At 39.7% G+C, this 19,763-nt stretch overlaps 1 protein-coding gene across 1 annotated transcript; it reads left to right on the top strand.

Moving 5' to 3' along the window:
• Positions 1-222: 222 nt before the first annotated feature.
• Positions 223-9,077, top strand: LOC311088089 (E3 ubiquitin/ISG15 ligase TRIM25-like). Its single transcript, XM_084121741.1, has 6 exons — positions 223-864; positions 1,636-1,731; positions 1,819-2,052; positions 6,839-6,998; positions 7,149-7,196; positions 7,434-9,077. Exons 1-6 carry the CDS (start codon positions 292-294, stop codon positions 8,012-8,014), a joined length of 1,692 nt encoding a protein of 563 aa, XP_083977867.1. The 5' UTR covers positions 223-291; the 3' UTR covers positions 8,015-9,077.
• Positions 9,078-19,763: the final 10,686 nt, after the last annotated feature.

Genomic DNA, 19,763 nt, shown 5'->3' with positions numbered 1-19,763 from the left:
AAAAAGAAAGTTCTAAATACATATACAAGATAACTAATTTGTTTAATTTAAATTTACCCTTCTCAAATCAATTATTTTGAGCATTAGGGTTTACAGTGAATGTTTTTGCATTTACTGTTGTAGAATCTGAACTCAGCAGGAATGAGGCTTTATGAGGGTTTATAGACTTGATAAACCTGTTTTGCACACACCAATCAAACACAGAAACAGGAAACAGGAAGAGTTTGAGAAAGAGAAACTAAAGTGCAGTTGAGCTGTTGTGTGTTTGTGTCTCAGTATTCGTGCAGTAAAATGGCAGAAGCCAGAATTTCTCAGGATGAGTTCCTGTGTTCAGTGTGTCTGGATCTCCTGAAGGATCCAGTGGCCATTCCCTGTGGACACAGTTACTGTAAGATCTGTATTACAGGCTGCTGGGATCAGGAGGATCAGAAGAGAGTCTACAGCTGCCCTCAGTGCAGACAGACCTTCAGTCCAAGACCTGCTTTAGCTAAAAACACCATGCTGGCTGAAGTGGTGGAGAAACTGAAGAAGACTAAACTTCCTGCGGACTGTTACGCTGGAGCTGGAGATGTGCAGTGTGACGTGTGTACTGGAAGAAAACACAAAGCCGTCAAGTCCTGTCTGGTGTGTCTGGAGTCTTACTGTCAAACTCATTTTGACCGTCATGAGGAATATTTCTCCCGTAAGCCACATAAAGTGATTGATGCCACTGGACGACTGCAGGAGATGATCTGCCAAACACATGATAAACTCCTTGAGGTTTTCTGTCGCACTGACCAGAAGTTTATATGTGTGCTGTGTACGATGGACGATCATAAAAACCACGACACTGTATCAGCTGCAGCACAGAGGACAGAGAAACAGGTATGAAACTACACACTGATGAAATAATGTTGACACTATTTATATTGGCACCATATGATCAGGAAACATCATTCACACTGCAGACGTCACAGAAGTGAACAGAAGCTGCAAGTGGACTTTCACTGCTGAGCGTTTTTGTGCTTCGCATTTAACTTCACAGAAAATATGGTGAAAATACACTGTAAGCATTGATCAACACAAACTTTTATAAAACAGGCTTTAATGGAAAATATTTTGCAGGGGTGACCACGCTTTCTTAGTAGCTTCCCCCAGACTGTGGAATGCTAGTTAAAAAAATAAATAATTGGAATATAATCAATGAGGAAGTTTTATTGCATTGTGTTTTTATTTATTAAATTGTATCTTCTTATTGATATGTTTTTATTGTGCAGCACATTGGTCAACATAGGTTGTGCTTAATGTTGCTACTGTATAAACAATTGACATTGACAGAATTTACATTGTTCAGTAAATCTGACTCCATTTGAACTATATAGAGCCGCAGGTCTGTTATGCAGCTGAAACTCTGTCATTGTGAAGCTTTACATCTGTGTCAGTTTCACTTTTATGAAACTGATGCTTGCAGTGTTAAACAGGCCTCATGCTTCATGTAAATTCATGTACAATGGTGGTAAAACTGATCAATCATCCCTTCAGGAGTTTGAAACTCCAGCCACTGGTTATTAATTCTACTGTTACTGGATTCAACTCTTCACATGATGATATAGTGTCAGTATAAAGTGCCATCTGTGTTATTGGTTTGTGCTGCAGAAGCAGCTGAAGGAGACGCAGAGGTCGTTCCAGCAGAGGATCCAGCAGAGAGAGAAAGATCTTCAGCAGCTGAGAGAGGCTGTAGAGTCTCATAAGGTGAGTCTGGAGAAGAAGAGAAGTTTGAGAAGTCTCAGTCAGGACTCACTGAAGCTCACTGTGTGATTGTGATGTGTGTCCTAACAGCGCTCTGCACACACAGCAGTGGAGGACAGTGAGAGGATCTTCACTGAGCTCATCCGCTCCATTGAGAGAAGCCGCTCTGAGGCGACACAGCGGATCAGAGATCAGGAAAAGACTGCAGTGAGTCGAGCTGAAGAACGACTGGAGCGACTGGAGCAGGAGATCAATGATCTGAGGAGGAGAGACGCTGAGCTGGAGCAGCTTTCACACACACAGGATCACATACATTTCCTGCAGGTAACAGAGATTGAGAAGAACAGGACAATATTTTTTTGTTATTTAAAGAGCGCGTTACTAATATGCGCCTATAGGCGGGTCCACAACGCGCAAACACTTTGTCCCATAGATTGTTTGCTTGCGCACGAGCAGATCAGTTTCCTCGCTAGAGAAGCGTTCAGTTTTTCTGCTTGCAAATAGCAACTGGCTTTTAAAGGGAATGGGAGATGAGACTCTGATTGGTTTCTCATTAAGAGAATAGGGACGACCCTTTTAGACCATGCGCTGGGAGCGTCAACCATTTTCCCCATCGTTAAACTAGGAAAAGTGGATTCGGACACGCTCTAAGTGCACTTACGCCGTGCACTTTAGACCATGAGCTTAGATTGTTAAAATAGGGCCCATTATGTATTGGAGTTAAATGATGAGTTGATCAAATGATAAAAGCTTGATCATCAAGATATTATTTTTGTAACAGACCTTTAAGAAATTGAATAGCTTCTCCCACTCTACAAATCAATGCTCCAACTGCAGAAATGAAAGTAACAATTATTTTTTGGCGACTGTAAAAAGTAGCAGTGCACCAGTGATGACTTGAGCTCATCAGTCCACAGTAACCAGGGTCTGAAATAGCACTATTGTGGCACTGACCACACAAAACATACAGTAGTAAAAGTGATGTGCGGAGTTTCTTTTTTAAAACGACCCTACAAGTTTGCTTAAATGCAACGGCCTACCTGAGCATTGTTTCTGACCATGTCCATCCCTTTATGACCACCATGTACCCATCCTCTGATGGCTACTTCCAGCAGGATAATGCACCATGTCACAAAGCTCGAATCATTTCAAATTGGTTTCTTGAACATGACAATGAGTTCACTGTACTAAAATGGCCCCCACAGTCACTAGATCTTAACCCAATAGAGCATCTTTGGGATATGGTGGAACGGGAGCTTCATGCCCTGGATGTGCATCCCACAAATCTCCATCAACTGCAAGATGCTATCCTATCAATATGGGCCAACATTTCTAAAGAATGCTTTCAGCACCTTGTTGAATCAATGCCACGTAGAATTAAGGTATTAAATTGGTAGGATACACTGAATTTAACCTTGTGAAAATAAATAAAAAAGTTTTGAAAAATGAAAATAGAGCAATCTTGGGTGTTGGGTGTTGCAAGGGGCCCATCCCTTGGTTTTGTGACCGGGGCCCAACATTTGGTGCTACGCCCCTGCCTCTAAGAGAAGTCCTACTTTTTACTAAGAATTTTGTGACACTTAAGTCAAAGCTTAAGACTATTCTTAAGAGCATTTCTGAGAAGTTTTATATATACGGGCCCAGGATCATAGTGGACTTGAGCAAGAGACTCACAGAGAAACATTTCATGAGAGCAGAATGAGCCGCTGACTGAAGTGTTGATCTGTGTGTTCGGTTATTATATAATCATCAGTCAGACTCTCATCTGATCATCTTCACTCACATTTCAACTTTTTTACCTCATTTTTCCTTCTGATTTCTCATATAATGGTGAAGTCCGTGAACTTGATGGGAGCAATTTGACTAATATTCATCAAAGTTGCATCAGATGATTTTAAAACTTGACAGAATTGACAGTATTTTCATAATTATTTGCCTTTAACATGTTGATGAATTTGACCATGAAGACCCTAAACATGAAGTCTGTATATTAGCAATGCTTCAACATACTGAAACCACACAAAACCTGACCTTGGGATCGTGTCCTAAGAGTCCTTGTGGATTGCAGTGTCATTACTTGCTCAAAAGTTATAAATAATGTTCAATCTGCTCGTAGATTTTGAACTGCTTTTCCTGAGCGAATCTACACAAGTCTACAATGAGACCAGGGCCATTTCTGAACATTTTGCCCCTTTCCAAAACTTACACACTCAAAACCTAAATAGCAACGTTTCTAAGCATTGATAAGGTTTTTTTTTTTTTTTTTTACAAATTAAGCCGCGTTTCCACCGCAGGAACTTACCCCAGGAACTAGGGACTTTGGGCTGGTACTCGGTGTGTTTCCACTGCAGGAACCAGGGTATCCGGGAGGCGGTACTTTCTCAAAGTTCAGGAACTTTCAGGGGTGGGACTTGGGCGCTGAACATGCTGATTGGTTGAGTTCATGCCACATTTTGTTTGGTTGACTCCACGCATTTTTATTTCAACCACCATTTTTTAAAACAAACAGTTGTACAAACAGTTGTTTGCTATTCAAATCAACAATGTAGTTTAAAAAATACGACCGGTGGACCGATGACGAGGTTCAGGCTTTATTAAGCTTAAAATGTGACCGTCACCACTCACCGGACTATTTGCCTAATCTTCACAGTACTTTAGACCGCGGTGGAAATGCAGACAGCAACAGGTCTGGGGGAAAAAAAGGTCCTGGGAAATATTGTTCCGGGTAATTTCGGTGGAAATGCGACTTTACATAAATAAGTTGTTTCTTAACATTGAAATGATTCCCAACTGATGTACATTTATTCTTTTTTTTCTGCTCTCATATCGGTTGTAGGAACAATATTAGCATTCGGTGGTTCAGCGTAGTTTGTTAGCAATGAAAGTTTCACAGGTTCCAGTGCACAGTATCCAAATCTAAACTCATTTATAGTAAATTGATTGTCCAGTTTATTTTCTATTGTGATTTCTAGTTGATCATTTCTCTCTCCTCATCACTCGCTGCCCGATCACTAATAAAAACCTCGCTCTGTATTCACTCCATGTCAAAATTAATTCAGTGTGCTTTAAAATAAAGCCAATCTTTAGACACACGATGTATTCAACGAAAAATAAATGGACAATGTTTAGAATAAAATTAGAAATGTTATATTATTGCATTTAATAATACAACAGAATTGTTTCTTCACTTTAAATAATGTAACAGTAGCCTATTATTTTTTCAATAAAACTTAAAGTGCTTTATTAAAAGTTATAAAGTATTGTTTAGTACTTCACGTTTCATAGTAAATTAAATTAACAAAGACAAAAATATCACATATTAATGCCTTTTCAACACACAAATATGAATTTAGCAAACTTTGCCCTTTAATTCTGTGAATAAAACAAAGGCCCATTAAAGAATGTAATTAAACTTTTTAGAGTCCAATTTACATGATATAATACAGTTAATATGGAGATTGATGGATTTGATCAGGATAATAATATGGGTAACTCTTAACAATACGGTTGCACTAATATACATTAATTCATGCTTAACTAATGCACAGATAATCATGAGTTAATGTATGACTCATGAAGATCTAAACCATTAATTGATTATTACTGCATCAGCAACTAATTAAGATTCTAAATGATTAATAGATTAAGTAGTAAATTAATTGCTATTAATTAAATGTGTCATCATGTATTAATTCCTTAATAACATATTTTATTAACTAATAGTGTAAATTAATGCGTCAAATTAGTGCAACCGTATTCTAGGGGACAATAAAGTATATTCTATTCTATTCTATTCTATTCTATTATATTCTATTCTATTCTATTCTATTCTATTCTATTCTAAGCTTAACCTGACACACTCCTGTGCCATGAACTATTGGATGCGTCAGTTCATCTGGCACAGTGAAGCCCGGTTGTAGAAAGCTGGAAATTGAAATCCATAGTGTGAATGTCAAAACCAAAATTAACAATTAGTTAATAGTCATGTGCCTCTACAAGTAAAGTCATAACATAATGATTTCTTTCTTCCAGACAACTGGAAGTTGAAGTGCAGAGCTTTGACTCATTGTGGTAATTAACACATTCATTTATAAAATATGTTATTAAGGAATTAATACACAATAACACATTTAATTGATAGCAATTCATTTATTACTTAATTTATTAATCATATATACTCTTTATTAGTTGCTGATGCAGTAATAATTCCTTAACGGTTTAGTTCTTTATGAGTCATACATTAACTCATGATTATCTGTGCATTAGTTAAACATGAATTAATCTATATTAGTGCACCCGTATTGTAAAGTGTTACCTTAATATGATTATTTAAAATATTTAAAATGAGAGAGATGTTGGTGTCACGATCACCGACTCCATGACCTCCCTCTCTGGCCGCCACCAGAATACTGACTTTCCCTTACGAACTGCATCTCCCATAGTACATCATTCCTGGACTAATCCCACATCCACCATCACTGATCACTCATGCACCTGCATCTTGTTTCCATACACACATAAAAACCACGCTCACATTACAACCAGTGTGAAGTCTTGTTTTGCTGTTGTGAACATTTCTGAGCGTTTCTCCCGTTTTTCTGCCTACCTGTGTTTGACCCCATCTGATCTGATCTTCTTGTTGCCTGCCTATTGACCCTCTGCCTTGTATCTGGATTCTGTTTTGCTTGCTGCCTGCCTCTGAACCCTTGCCTGGAGTTTCACCTTGTCTTTGCCTGCCCTGCTCTGTCCATTCTGCCCGTGCCTGACCTTTTCCTGTCGACTATTCTACTAATAAACCTGTTGCAAATGGACCTGACTGATGATTCATTACAGTTGGTTTATTACTGACCTCTCGATTTTATTTCAACATCTAAATGAATCACTTTCATGTTTCCTGGAATTTGTTTTTAATTATTTGGTTTATTCTGCCAATTTATATTTTAAATATATAATTTCAAAACACACTAAATTTGGATTTATTTGATCGCAATATTTCTAATTAAAATCATGTATTTCTCAAGTTAATACTGAGCTTAAATTGATTTCCTAGGAAGTTCACATAGTGTAAATGAAGTGTGTAGGTGATGAGCTTTGATTTCTATTTCTCTAGAGTTTCCAGTCTCTCTCAGCTCCTCCTGAATCTACAGACGTAAATGACAATCTCTTCAGTTCTCTCTCCTCTTTTGATGGCGTGAGAGAAACTGTCCGTCAGCTGAGAGACAAACTGGAGGATTTCTGCAAAGAGGAGCTGAAGAAGATCTCTGACAGAGGTAAAGTCCTGGAGATTCTGCTCTCAGAAATGATCCTCCGTCATCTCAGATCATGTAGAAGATCATATTAGAAATGTCTTAGGAACGAATGCAGGGATCATTTTCTCTTGACATGATAATCACACTCTTCATGTCTGTTGATTTCCACAGTCACTTTCTCCAACATTGTTCCCAGGACCAGGAACGACTTCCTACAATGTAAGTCAATGTAAACAAGCAGAAAAGCTCACTGAGTGTGTTCATGTTCTTCCTGGAGAAGTGAAAGAAAACATGCCAGAAGAGTTTTAGAGTTGATCATGTAAATGATGATTTGCTCAGGATATCTGGTAAACTGCACTGAGACACTGATGATATATTGAACATGAAGAGTTCAGATACATTAAAAGATCAGACAGATTCATAATTCCTGATTCTGATGTGTTTTATCTCCATCAGATTCCCATCAGCTCAATCTGGATCTGAACACAGTGTATAATCTCCTCCGTCTGTCTGAGGGGAACAGAGTGATTACTGTCACTTTACCAAAGTTTCAGTTGTATCCTGATCATCCAGACAGATTTAATGTGTATCCTCAGGTGTTGTGTAGAGAGAGTGTGTGTGGACGCTGTTACTGGGAGATTGAGTGGAATGGTTTTGATGTGTGTATATCAGTGTCATATAAGAGCATCAGCAGGAAGGGATTGGGTTATGAGTGTGAGTTTGGACGTAATGATCAGTCCTGGAGTTTGATCTGCTCTTCCTCCAGTTACTCATTCAGACACAATAACATAGAGACTAAACTCCCTGTAGAGTCCATCAGCCGTAGAACAGGAGTGTGTGTGGATCACAGTAGAACAGGAGTGTGTGTGGATCACAGTAGAACAGGAGTGTATGTGGATCACAGTGCAGGAACTCTGTCCTTCTACAGCGTCTCTGACACGATGAGCCTCATCCACACAGTCCAGACCACATTCACTCAACCGCTCTATCCTGGGTTTGGGGTTAATAATACTGGATCATCAGTGAAACTGTGTTGATGAATCAGGATAGATTGTAGAGAGATTCTACCCATAATACTTTGAGCTGCATCATAAATCATAAACACTGAGATGTTATACAGTCTCTAAATCTCTCTTTATTACATTAATACTACATGTGGTGGGACGTACAGAGTTTCGTTTTTAATTAATTTAATGCTTGTGGGTAATGTAGTGTGCAGTTATATTCCGCGAGGGAGTGTATAAAAAGGGATTCGAATGCACCGTTTGTGTGTGTGGTCACCGCCTGTGCGTCATTATTTTTTTGTATCCACGTCTCCGGCCCTCCTTTCGAAAACCACGCTCCTGTGTGTCCCTTGCAGGTGGTTAAAATCACTAGTATTAAAGAGATAGTTCACTTTGAAATAAAATTTTGGTATGTTTTAGCTTACCTCAAGGGCATCCAAGATGTCTTTTTTTCCGCAGTAGTTTCAATTTTGATATTTTTAGGTCAAACCGTTCTTGTCTGTCAGTAGTTTAATGCAGGTCTATGGTCACTGTCTCAAAGAGCAAGCACAGAGTCAAAATTAAAACAATTCCCCATCGTCCAAATTAAACAATTCCCCATCGTAAGTACACATTGATGGCCTAAGACACGAAACGAGCGGTTTGTGTGAGAAAACGAACAGTATTTATATCGTTTTTACCTCTTATACACAGCCATGTCCAAGTGATCTGAGGGCGCGCACGCATCCTGGATGCCCTTGAGGTAAGCTAAAACATACCAAAATTTAATTTCAAAGTGAACTATCCCTTTAATATTTCCCTGGTTAACAGGGTGGTGTAGTCTTGCATATGTAGAGGTAGTTTTCTCCTCTTAATTGTCCCGCTACATACAGCTGATCTTCTGTCAGTGAAATAACATGTTCAGATTATGATTGAGTAAGTGCTGAGCTTGAAGATGATATAATATTCCCCGCTAAACTCATAACAATATTGTTTTGTCTCATTATCTCTTATGTGTGCCTTGTGTATGTGTATGTGGATAAATATATGCATATGAGTGACTCTGTGTCTATTTCTTTGCTCTTTTGTTCATGAAAAGCAAAATAAAAAGTTTTATAAAAAGAAACTCCCTGTTTCCACACATCAATTTCCCTTCAGAATGAAAGTAGAAATCACTCACACAACTGTGTCCCAATTCCTAAATTTAATCAAGTAATCTAATTTATCTAATGCTAAAAATGAATAATAATAACAATAATAAATACAATAAAGGTTCAAATGTTGACTTATATGTGATTTTATATAGGCTAGTGTAACTAAATAATTAACCCATAAGAACCCGCAGTGATGCGGGTGTCACAAACACGTGTGATTATCTGGAAAGGTCTTTTTAAAGCATTATCCCTTACTTTCAACTCAGGAAGTCCCTTAGTGACATATAGGAACACCCAGGTTCAGTCATGTGACAATCTGTGCATTTTTGTTGCCATGGCAACATTTCCAAAATGATGGCCTGTCTGGTTAGCACATGTTGCAGTGTCAGCAATTTTTAAAAACACTTGTTTTTGTTACTAAAGGTATGTTTCAACCCATGCAACAATTCTAATGTTTTAATAACATATCCTAGATTACACTTAACCTGATTTTAATACATTTCTTGAACAAATTGATATAAAACCAGTTGTGAAAATATTGTGGTGACATATATGTCACATCGGGCTGTTGACCTTAAAACAGTAGGTGGAATTTTGATGTGACGTATATGTCACATTAAGAACAATGTTAATGATCTGCTCAATTAATTTATCTGATTCAATTATTTTACTGTTATATATTTTCTGCTGCTCATTTCAAAGCATATTTTAACAAAACATAATAAAAAATGTCAACATAAACATAAAAATAATGTCAAAATTAATTACATTGTTAATGAAATGTATTTTCATTATTATTTTGCATATCTGTAACTAAAACAAGATGTTGATATCATCATATGTTGGTCCTATTTTTGGTAATTTTAACTTTTTTTGTTGTAAGAATAACATGAATAGATTCAGGAAACAACTTGATGTTCAGAATGTGCTGAAAATTATCCAGGGAGATAACAGTGAGTATAAGGGATGTGACAGTGACTATAGGAAGAAGACATTGATGGCCCTGATTACACCTTTAGCAAGAAAGACATGGAGGATGATGAATCAAGTGGGTCTGATTCAGAGATTAGCATCAAGTGATTTAGATTTAGAAGCTGCACAACCAAACATAAACTCTGGTAAGCAAAATACAACCAGCCAGGGTAAAAAAGAAAATCTTGGAGAAAGAAACAGTTTGAAATTCAAAGGGCCGAGCATCACACTTCCATACAATCTTCCAACACCCCTGGAGTATTTCAGAAAGTTCATAACAGCAGAAAAGCTTGAGCTCCTAGACTAGAGGAACAAACTAATTTGTACAGTGTGCAAAAATCTGGAACTCAGAAGAATGTTAACACCACTGTTAAAGAAATGGAAATACTGATTGGTATCCATCTGCGCATGGGTCTGCATCAAATGCCAGGAAATCGTGCATACTGGGAAAATGACACAAGGTGTCCCATGGTGGCTGACAACATGTCAAGCAACCGTTTTCAGACCCTGCTAGTCTACACTTCACTGACAACAATGATTCGTCAAATCGGCAAGCAGGGGTTAAGTGTGGGAAGATCCTTCCATGGCTTGATATTTTTCGCAAACAATGCCTGGCTATCACCCCGACTATCTTCCCAGAAAACGTCTCAGGTTACGACTGTAACCTATGTTCCCTGAGAACAGGGAACGAGACACTACGTCATTGACGCTTTGGGGAACGCCTCAGGCGTGACAGGTGTCTGAAATCAAATATCAACTCACAGCAATCATGTTGACCGGCGACAGCCCGTGAATCATCAGCTTGATTGATTAACACGCGACCTGGATGTATAAAAGGGAGCCTTGCACACATGACAACATCCTATCGTCTGAAGGGACTGTTGCAGGCAGGCCCCGAGGCATGGCAGGGAGACATAGTGTCTCGTTCCCTGTTCTCAGGGAACATAGGTTACAGTCGTAACCTGAGACGTTCCCTTTCGAAGGGAACTCAACACTATTCAGGGGAGCATACCTCCTGAAATACCACCAGGCTGGCCTGGTGATCTATACTAAGACACACAGTCTGGCCATTGCCTGTCTGTCCGAGACAGAGCCTCTGGAAGTTGCCTTGGATAAGGCATCCAGAAACCGAAGGCCTGCGAAGCTGGCAGAAACCATTCAGTTCCGGATCACAGAGACGGGATCTCCCGGAGAGTGTGACTTAACCTCAAGAAACGACAGAAGTCGTCCACTCAATCCACGGGTCTACCCAGTGCTCAATCCGAACACTGGGGAAGTAAGAGAGGGTTCAAAACCAGGAAGGTCTACTGAAACCTAAGACCTGATGACCCCCTCATGTGGGGAGCTCCAGTACATGAGGGCTCATATCAGGAAGGCCGGTGAGGCCTGTAACCTGGCGACCACAGTATGTGGGAGCTCATACTCAGGAAGGCCTGTGAGGCCTGAAACCTGGCGACCACAGTAGTGGGAGCTCGTATTCAGGAAGGCCAGAGAGGCCTGTAACCTGACAGCCACACAGTGTGGGGCTACCTTCAGAAAGGCCTAACGAGGCCTGTAACCACAGAATGTGGGAGATAGCTTAAAAGGGAGGCGCCTGTCGTAATACATTGCGACAGAAGACGCATCTAGAGTGGGACCCAAGGTGAAGAAGCGGAGTCAGAGCCACGTAAAAAAGGGAATGAAGCGGACAGCGCATAACCCTTACCATAAATATGGATTTTAGAAGGTACACGAAACGAAAGTGCGTGTACTTAGCCAGTCCAAATCCAGGAAGGCCTGGTGAGGCCTCTAACCTGGCGACCACAGCATGTGGGAGCTCATACTCAGGAAGGCCGGTGAGGCCTGTAACCTGGCGACCACAGTAGGTGGGAGCTCATACTCAGGAAGGCCATTGAGGCCTGAAACCTGGTGACCACAACCTGTGGGAGCTTACTTTCAGGAAGGCCTGGTGAGGCCTCTAACCTGGCGACCACAGCATGTGGGAGCTCATACTCAGGAAGGCCGGTGAGGCCTGTAACCCGGTGACCACAGTGTGTGGGAACTCATCAGAATGTGGAAGTTAGCTAGAGAAAGGCGTCTGTCGTAGCATACTTCGACGACAGGACGCATCTAAAGTGGGACCCGAGGTGAAAGACCGGGGTCTGAGCCACATAGGAAGGGACCGAAGCGCACAGCGCATGACCCTTATCATAAAATATGGATTGAGAAAGTACACAAGACGTTCAGTCGTGTGACTTACCATAAGTATGGGTTTAAGAAGGTACGGAGCGTACGTACCAAAAAGAAAAATAGATGAAGTAAAGGAGCATGTACTTAATCACTCTATATTCAGGAAGGCCTAGTGAGGCCTATAACCTGATGACCACAGTAAGTGGGAGCTCATCCCCAGGAAGGCTGCTGAGGCCTGTGACCTGACGACCACAGAATGTGGGAGCTCGTATCCAGGAAGGCCGGTGAGGCCTGTAACCTGGCAACCACAGCATGTGGGAACCCATGATCAGGAAGGCCAGACGAGGCCTGTAACCTGATAGTCACAATGCGTGGGAGCTCACATTCAGGAAGGCCTGATGAGGCCTGCATCCTGACATGTGGAAGCTCACAACCAGTGAGGCCTATACCCTAGCGACCACAGTGAATGGGAGTTCACATTCAGGAAGGCCTGGTGAGGCCTGTAACCTGACATATGAACACTCATAACCAGGAAGGCCTAGGAGGCCTGAAGCCTGGTGACCACTGAATGTGGGAGCTTAACACTCAGGAAGGCGGAGAGGCCTGAAACCTGGCGACCACAGCATGTGGGAGCTCATACTCAGGGAGGCCTATGAGGCCTGAAACCTGGTGACCACAGTATGTGGGAGCTCATACTCAGGAAGGCCTATGAGGCCTGAAACCTGGTGACCACAGTATGTGGGAACTCACATTCAGGAAGGCCGGATGAGGCCTGTAACCTGACATGAGGACGCTCATAACTAGGAAGACCTGCGACCACGGTGTGTGGGAGCTCATACTCAGGAAGGCCGGGTGAGGCCTGTAACCTGGCGGCCACAGTATGTGGGAGCTCACATTCAGGAAGGCCGGATGAGGCCTGTAACCTGACATGTAGAAGCCCATCACCAGGAAGGCCGGTGAGGCCTGTAACCTGGCGACCATAGTATGTGGGAGCTCATAACCAGGAAGGCCTATTGAGGCCTATGACCTGATAACCACAGTATGTGGGAGCTCATAATCAGGAAGGCCTGGTGAGGCCTATAACCCGATAACCACTGTATATGGGAGCTCATACTCAGGAAGGCCTAGTGAGGCCTCTGACCTGATAAGCCACAGTATATGGGAGCTCATATTCAGGAAGGCCTGGTGAAGCCTATTACCTGAACACCACATATGTTTTTTGTTTTGTTTTTAAAACACTGGATAAGTGAAACACGGTCTGGATGGTAGGCTGAATTAAAATATCTAACTTCTTAAAGTCAGATAATATTCCATCATTTTAATTCCATAGAATTAAATGCAGCCATAATCACCAGACAATACTGTTTTGATATTTATCTATACGTTCTCGTAATCTACACACTGCCTCGGCAAACGCGAGATTCGAGCCGTTTAAAATATATTTGGCTTTCATCCCTCGAGAAGAAAGTCAACAGGTGCGAGGTTGAAACATCCGACAGCGCACAGATGCACGCGCGCCGAGATATTTCTCAATGAACACTGCCAGCACCCTCAGGAGCTGACTGTGAATGCCTCGCACCCAAACAGTATTATTTCACAGATCACGTGCACCACGGGTGCTCAGATGCTGAACCCTCCTCCCTCGAGAAAAGGGTCCGACGAGAGCGGAGCGTCTTCAAATGAAAAAACGCTCACAATTTGCACAAGAGACTCTCTCGAGAGCCTCTCGTGCGTGCTCTTCTCCCAAGCAAAAAAACGCACAGAACGTGTGTGTTTCACCTGTTGTCAAATATCTTGGGCATGGGTATTCAAATTCTCCTTCTTCTCTGCGCGTTTCAGCGATATTCTCCAAACAGACAAACAGTCCCTGAAGACGAAAAGATGTTGTCATGTGTGCAAGGCTCCCTTTTATACATCCAGGTCGTGTGTTAATCAATCAAGCTGATGATTCACGGGCTGTTGCCGGTCAACATGATTGCTGTGAGTTGATATTTGATTTCAGACACCTGTCACGCCTGAGGCGTTCCCCAAAGCGTCAATGACGTAGTGTCGAGTTCCCTTCGAAAGGGAACTAATAATTTTGATTATGTTGTGGAAAAGAAAATAAACAAAAAAATAACTGTTATTTAGCAAAAAAACTGAAAAAGTATTTTTTTTCAAATGAGAAATAAATGCCCAATGTGACATACTGTATATGTAACATTAAAAATGTATCATAAACGCCCAATGTCACATATATGTAACATTACAGATCTTTCACAAGGAGGGGTTGTATTTCAAAAACAACTGCAGAAACATGTTATAAGTGGTCCATTTGGTCTGTTTTATATGCCCCATAATTTTCTTAAGAGGAGAAATTGGTCCGGGTTCTTATGGGTTAAAATAGAAACTTCAGAAATAAAAATGCTCTATATGTAAAAAGAATTGTATCTATTGTGATGATGAACCTGTGGGTTATCATCACGTGAACATCAGTTCACTGTGTAATTGTGTACATTGATTCATTATGATTTTGTATGTGTATAGAGACCTGGGGCCCGTTCTTCGTATGTCGCTAACTCAACTGGATTTGATTGTTGGCGATTTGGCATGATCTTGGATTGTTTGGTTCTTCAACGCTCATCCTGGACTTGCTGTCATAGCAACAGGTGTGCAATCTTAAACCTGCTCGGGAGCAGCTAATTTCATGTTAACAGGATTAGATCCCGGCTTCATAAGCGGAGCTGATACGGGAAGTCCAGCGCAGCGCGATAGTGCACTTTCTGAGAGATATATTTTTTATTGTGACTCGTCGTGAGATTGTCGTTTACTTTATTAATTTGTTGGAAACGCACATTTATTTTCGACTTGTCGGAGTCGGGCTTTAACTACAGCACAAACTGTTTGCATTGCCCTAAGATTATTTGCGAGTGGCTCTTTCCTTTACACTATTGGAGATGCGGAGAACTTGATGGAAAGTGCTGTCTGTCATGTCATTCGGAGTTTACCTGGCGCTTTTAGGTTTTAGGGTTTTTTTGTGGCATTTCCAAGCCACTTAAGACCCAATGTTGTAAAGCAGTTTTTTTTTAAGCAGTTTTTTTTTTTTTAGGCTATCATAATTTTTTATGAAGATCATGCAATCATGACCATGCCGATTACAGTATATGTCACTCAGGCTTCACTAACGTGATTGGTACCATAGACATAGGCTATAGACTGCCATCAAGGCCTCAATGAAGGGGATTATGTGAACAGAAAGCGGGTTCACAATGTAAATGTGCAGCCCAGTTACTATTGTGATTCTTAATATTCCAGATTAGTAATATTATATCAAATTAAAAAAAGGCAGTTGACTAAAATCTTCCATATCACAAATGTGAAAGCAAAATGGCCAGGATCTGTGCATGACTTAAGAATTTTCAGAGATTCACATTTATGCACATTATTTGAAAGTGGTAAGGAAAGTTCCACAATTAAATATCAAGCTCACTGTATTACATACACTTATGCTGATCCTAACAGAACTGCATTTTTTCATAGGTGATTATGACATGTTCCTGCCTGCAGACAGGTGTTTTATGACCCCATTCCCTGACCCAAACCAGTTACAATGCAGCTCTAGCCAGGACAAGGGCACACAATGAAATGAACTTTGGCTAACTAAAGGGAAGATTTCAGTGTCTGAAAAGTCTGAGGGTTGCACACCTGACAGGGCCTGTGACATTGTTGCATGTGCCATATTACACAACATTGCCAAAAAAAGAAAGAAAAACACTTTTCATCAAATGTTTAATAAAAGACAAATATGCTTAGTTCCTTGAGTTTTATTTCAATTGTTCTTTGTAAAGAAAAGCCAGTGGTCAAGTGCCTGCAACAAGAGATATTATACACATGCCTCATGCAACAAATAAAAAGGAAAAGTTGGCTATACACTGCCCACCTGTAGGCCTATGTCTCCCCTGTCTGTGCAGACTCTTCTGTAGGCCTATGTCTCCTCTGTCTGTGCAGACTCTTCTGTAGGCCTATGTCTCCTCTGTCTGTGCAGACTCTTCTGTAGGCCTTTCTGTAGATGTGGAATCCTGCAACTTATATTGCAGCCATAAAGCATACAAGTATAAATTAAGTAAAGTTATTTATGCACTTGCAGGTAGGCTAGTTCCTCCATATGACAGTTATCTGAGAGGGTTTATTCACTTTCCAGTGCAATGGAAACAAATGGACATTACAAAGTCTTTCCTTTCCTTTGGAAAGTTAGAAAATGTCCACTTACTGCACATATTTCAGCCACCACTTTCTTGTGAACAGATACAAGTGTTGGTGTATTATGTAAAAGTGCACAAAAGAGGAAAACACAATGTCATTACAATGAACTACACTCGGGAAAAATGTGATAAAAAAAAAAAAGACTATATGGCCTTAATTTAATGCAGCAAAAATTATTTTACAGTGTAGGCTACTAAGATCTTTTCTATTTTTTTCTCAGCCTTTTTCTTGGTTTCTTTTATAAACAAACAACCATTTATTTAACAGTGCCTTTTATAAAAGAGACTATAATATAACTAAAAATTACCATTATGTAGAATATTTTTGTACTTTACTTTTATTTGTTCCCATGTTCTAGTGTGGTGACTGACATTACAATGAACAAAGTAATTATGCAATTATTAAAATACAAAAATATAGGCTAATAAGTGATAAAAACATCTAACATGGCCACTTCTAATGGATTTAAATTGTCTGCTACTTTTTGCCAGCCCTCTCTCCATTTTTTCAGCCCTTGAGCACCATTTTCTCTAGTACATTAAACATTGTTGCACCAATTAGATTAAAAAAGGTTAGAGAGAAAACTAAAGCACCATGGTATAACAATGCTACGCATGTTATCAAGAGAGAAACTCGTAATTTAGAGCGTAAATGGAAACAAACTAATTTAGAAGTCTTTAGAATCGCGTGGAAAGACAGTATGTCACATTATAAAAGGGCCCTAAAAGCGGCCAGGGCTGAGCATCTCCGTAAACTAATAGAAAATAACCAAAATAATCCAAGGTTCTTATTTAACACCGTGGCTAGACTAACAAATAAACAGACGTCACCTGAGCAAAATATTCCGTTACAGTTTAGTAGTAATGATTTCATGAACTTCTTCACTGAGAAAATAGAAAGCATCAGAAACACAATTGTAAATGTACAATCTTTAATGGTGTCTTATGATTCAGCCTCAATTATCGCCCCTCAAAAAAAACTACAGCGCTTTACAACTATAGGACAGGAAGAGCTAAATAAACTTATCACTTCATCTAAAACAACAACATGTTTATTAGATCCAATACCAACTAAACTACTGAAAGAAGTGTTACCTGTAGTGGAAGAGCCTCTCCTCAATATTATTAACTCATCTTTATCTTTAGGTCATGTTCCAAGAATATTTAAGTTGGCAGTTATAAAACCTCTTATTAAGAAACCACAATTAGATCATAATAACCTAGCAAATTACAGACCCATTTCAAATCTTCCATTTATGTCTAAAATACTAGAAAAAGTTGTGTCCGCTCAATTGTGCTCTTTCTTGCAAGAAAATGATATCTATGAAAAATTTCAGTCAGGATTCAGACCGCATCATAGCACAGAAACTGCGCTTGTTAAAATTACAAATGATTTACTTTTAGCATCTGACCAAGGCTGTATCTCAATACTAGTTTTACTCAATCTTAGCACTGCGTTCGACACTATAGATCACAAAATACTCTTAGATCGACTACAAAACTACACTGGTGTTCATGGGCAGGCATTAAACTGGTTTAGATCGTACTTATCTGACCGCTACCATTTTGTCTGTTTAAATGGGAAAAAATCTAAGATAACGTCAGTAAACTATGGAGTGCCACAGGGATCTGTGTTAGGCCCTCTGCTATTCTCAATATATATGCTGCCACTTGGTAATATTATAAGAAAACATGGAATTAATTTCCACTGTTATGCTGATGACACTCAATTATATATTTCATCACGACCAGATGAAAACAATAAATTATCTAAATTGACAGAGTGTGTTAAAGATATAAAATACTGGATGACGTGTGATTTTCTGCTATTAAATTCAGATGACGGAGGTATTACTTATTGGTCAAAAAAACTGCCCACAAAACCTCTTACAATACAACTTTAATTTAGAAGGATGTCCTGTTACTTTATCCACTACAGTAAAAGACCTGGGTGTTATACTAGATCGCAACTTGTCTTTCAAAAATTCATATGTTACAAGAACAGCCTTTTTCCACCTTAGAAACATTGCTAAGCTACGTAACATGCTATCTGTTTCTGATGCAGAAAAGTTAGTTCATGCATTCATGACCTCGAGACTAGATTACTGTAATGCTTTATTAGCTGGTTTTCCTGCATCCTCAATAAACAAGCTACAGTTAGTCCAAAATGCAGCTACTAGAGTTCTTTCTAGGTCAAGGAAATATGATCATATAACACCAATTCTATCATCTCTACACTGGTTACCTATTAAGTTCCGTATCAATTACAAAGTATTACTAATGACCTATAAAGCCCTAAATGGTTTAGCTCCTGGGTATTTAACGGAACTTCTAACGCCCTACAATCCATCGCGCTCTTTAAGATTACTAAATTCGAGGCTTCTGGTCATTCCTAGGATATCTAAGTCCACTAAAGGAGGGAGGGCGTTTTCACATTTAGCTCCTAAACTCTGGAATGGCCTTCCTGATATTGTTCGAGGCTCAGACTCGCTGTCCCAGTTTAAAACTAGATTAAAGACGCATCTCTTTAGCCAAGCATTCGCATAATACTACCTTTTATACTACAGTTGAATCAGATTGAATGCATTAATATTATGAACAGCAGCTACGCTAATTATTTCCCATCTGCTTTTCTGTTGTTATCTCGGGACGCTAGTTCCGAGGTAAATACAGATCGTCAGCTCCAGTTTGTATCCAGCCTCCCATGGAAACTACAGATGCCCCAACACCTGTGCAGAGACGACTCGACGCCTGTGAAGAGACGACTCGACGCCTGTGAAGAAACGACTCGACGCTGGCGATATGTTATGCCCTAAATTAATACATGATTAACTAACTGTATTTTTCTATTTACATTTCTGAAATGCACTTTCTGTAAAGCTGCTTTGAAACAATATGTATTGTGAAAAGCGCTATACAAATAAATTTGAATTGAATTGAATTATTCTTAACCTACAAACATAAAACTTTCCTAAATGTCGAAGTCATTCTTATGCGTATCACTCTAAAAAATAATTCAGTGGCTTGGTAAATATCACAGTAATAATTAACTTAATCAAATCTCTGAATATCATTTACTTGATAGTTTGAGTTGAGCATACCGAAATAATTGACTAAAACTCCAACAATTAATTTTGTCTGAAATTTACAGTTGTATTTAAGTTTGAAGTTTTTCACTAAAATAATTTAGTATTTGACTAAATACTATTTAAATTGATTTAAAATACACTGAGCTAATATATTTGTGAAATTTCCATCATAATATTT

Source organism: Abramis brama, assembly GCF_963993115.1.
Source record: "Abramis brama genome assembly, chromosome: 8".
Lineage (NCBI taxonomy): Eukaryota > Metazoa > Chordata > Actinopteri > Cypriniformes > Leuciscidae > Abramis > Abramis brama.
This window is presented reverse-complemented; position numbering and strand designations above follow the sequence as displayed.

What these genes read in the sequence shown, in the direction of transcription:
- LOC311088089 (XM_084121741.1), top strand. Translation starts at nt 292, where the DNA reads ATGGCAGAAGCCAGAATTTCTCAGGATGAGTTCCTGTGTTCAGTGTGT. An exon ending in GAAGAAGATCTCTGACAGAG is followed by an intron (nt 6,999 to 7,148) that starts GTAAAGTCCTGG and finishes TGATTTCCACAG; the next exon opens with TCACTTTCTCCAACATTGTT. An exon ending in CAGGAACGACTTCCTACAAT is followed by an intron (nt 7,197 to 7,433) that starts GTAAGTCAATGT and finishes TATCTCCATCAG; the next exon opens with ATTCCCATCAGCTCAATCTG.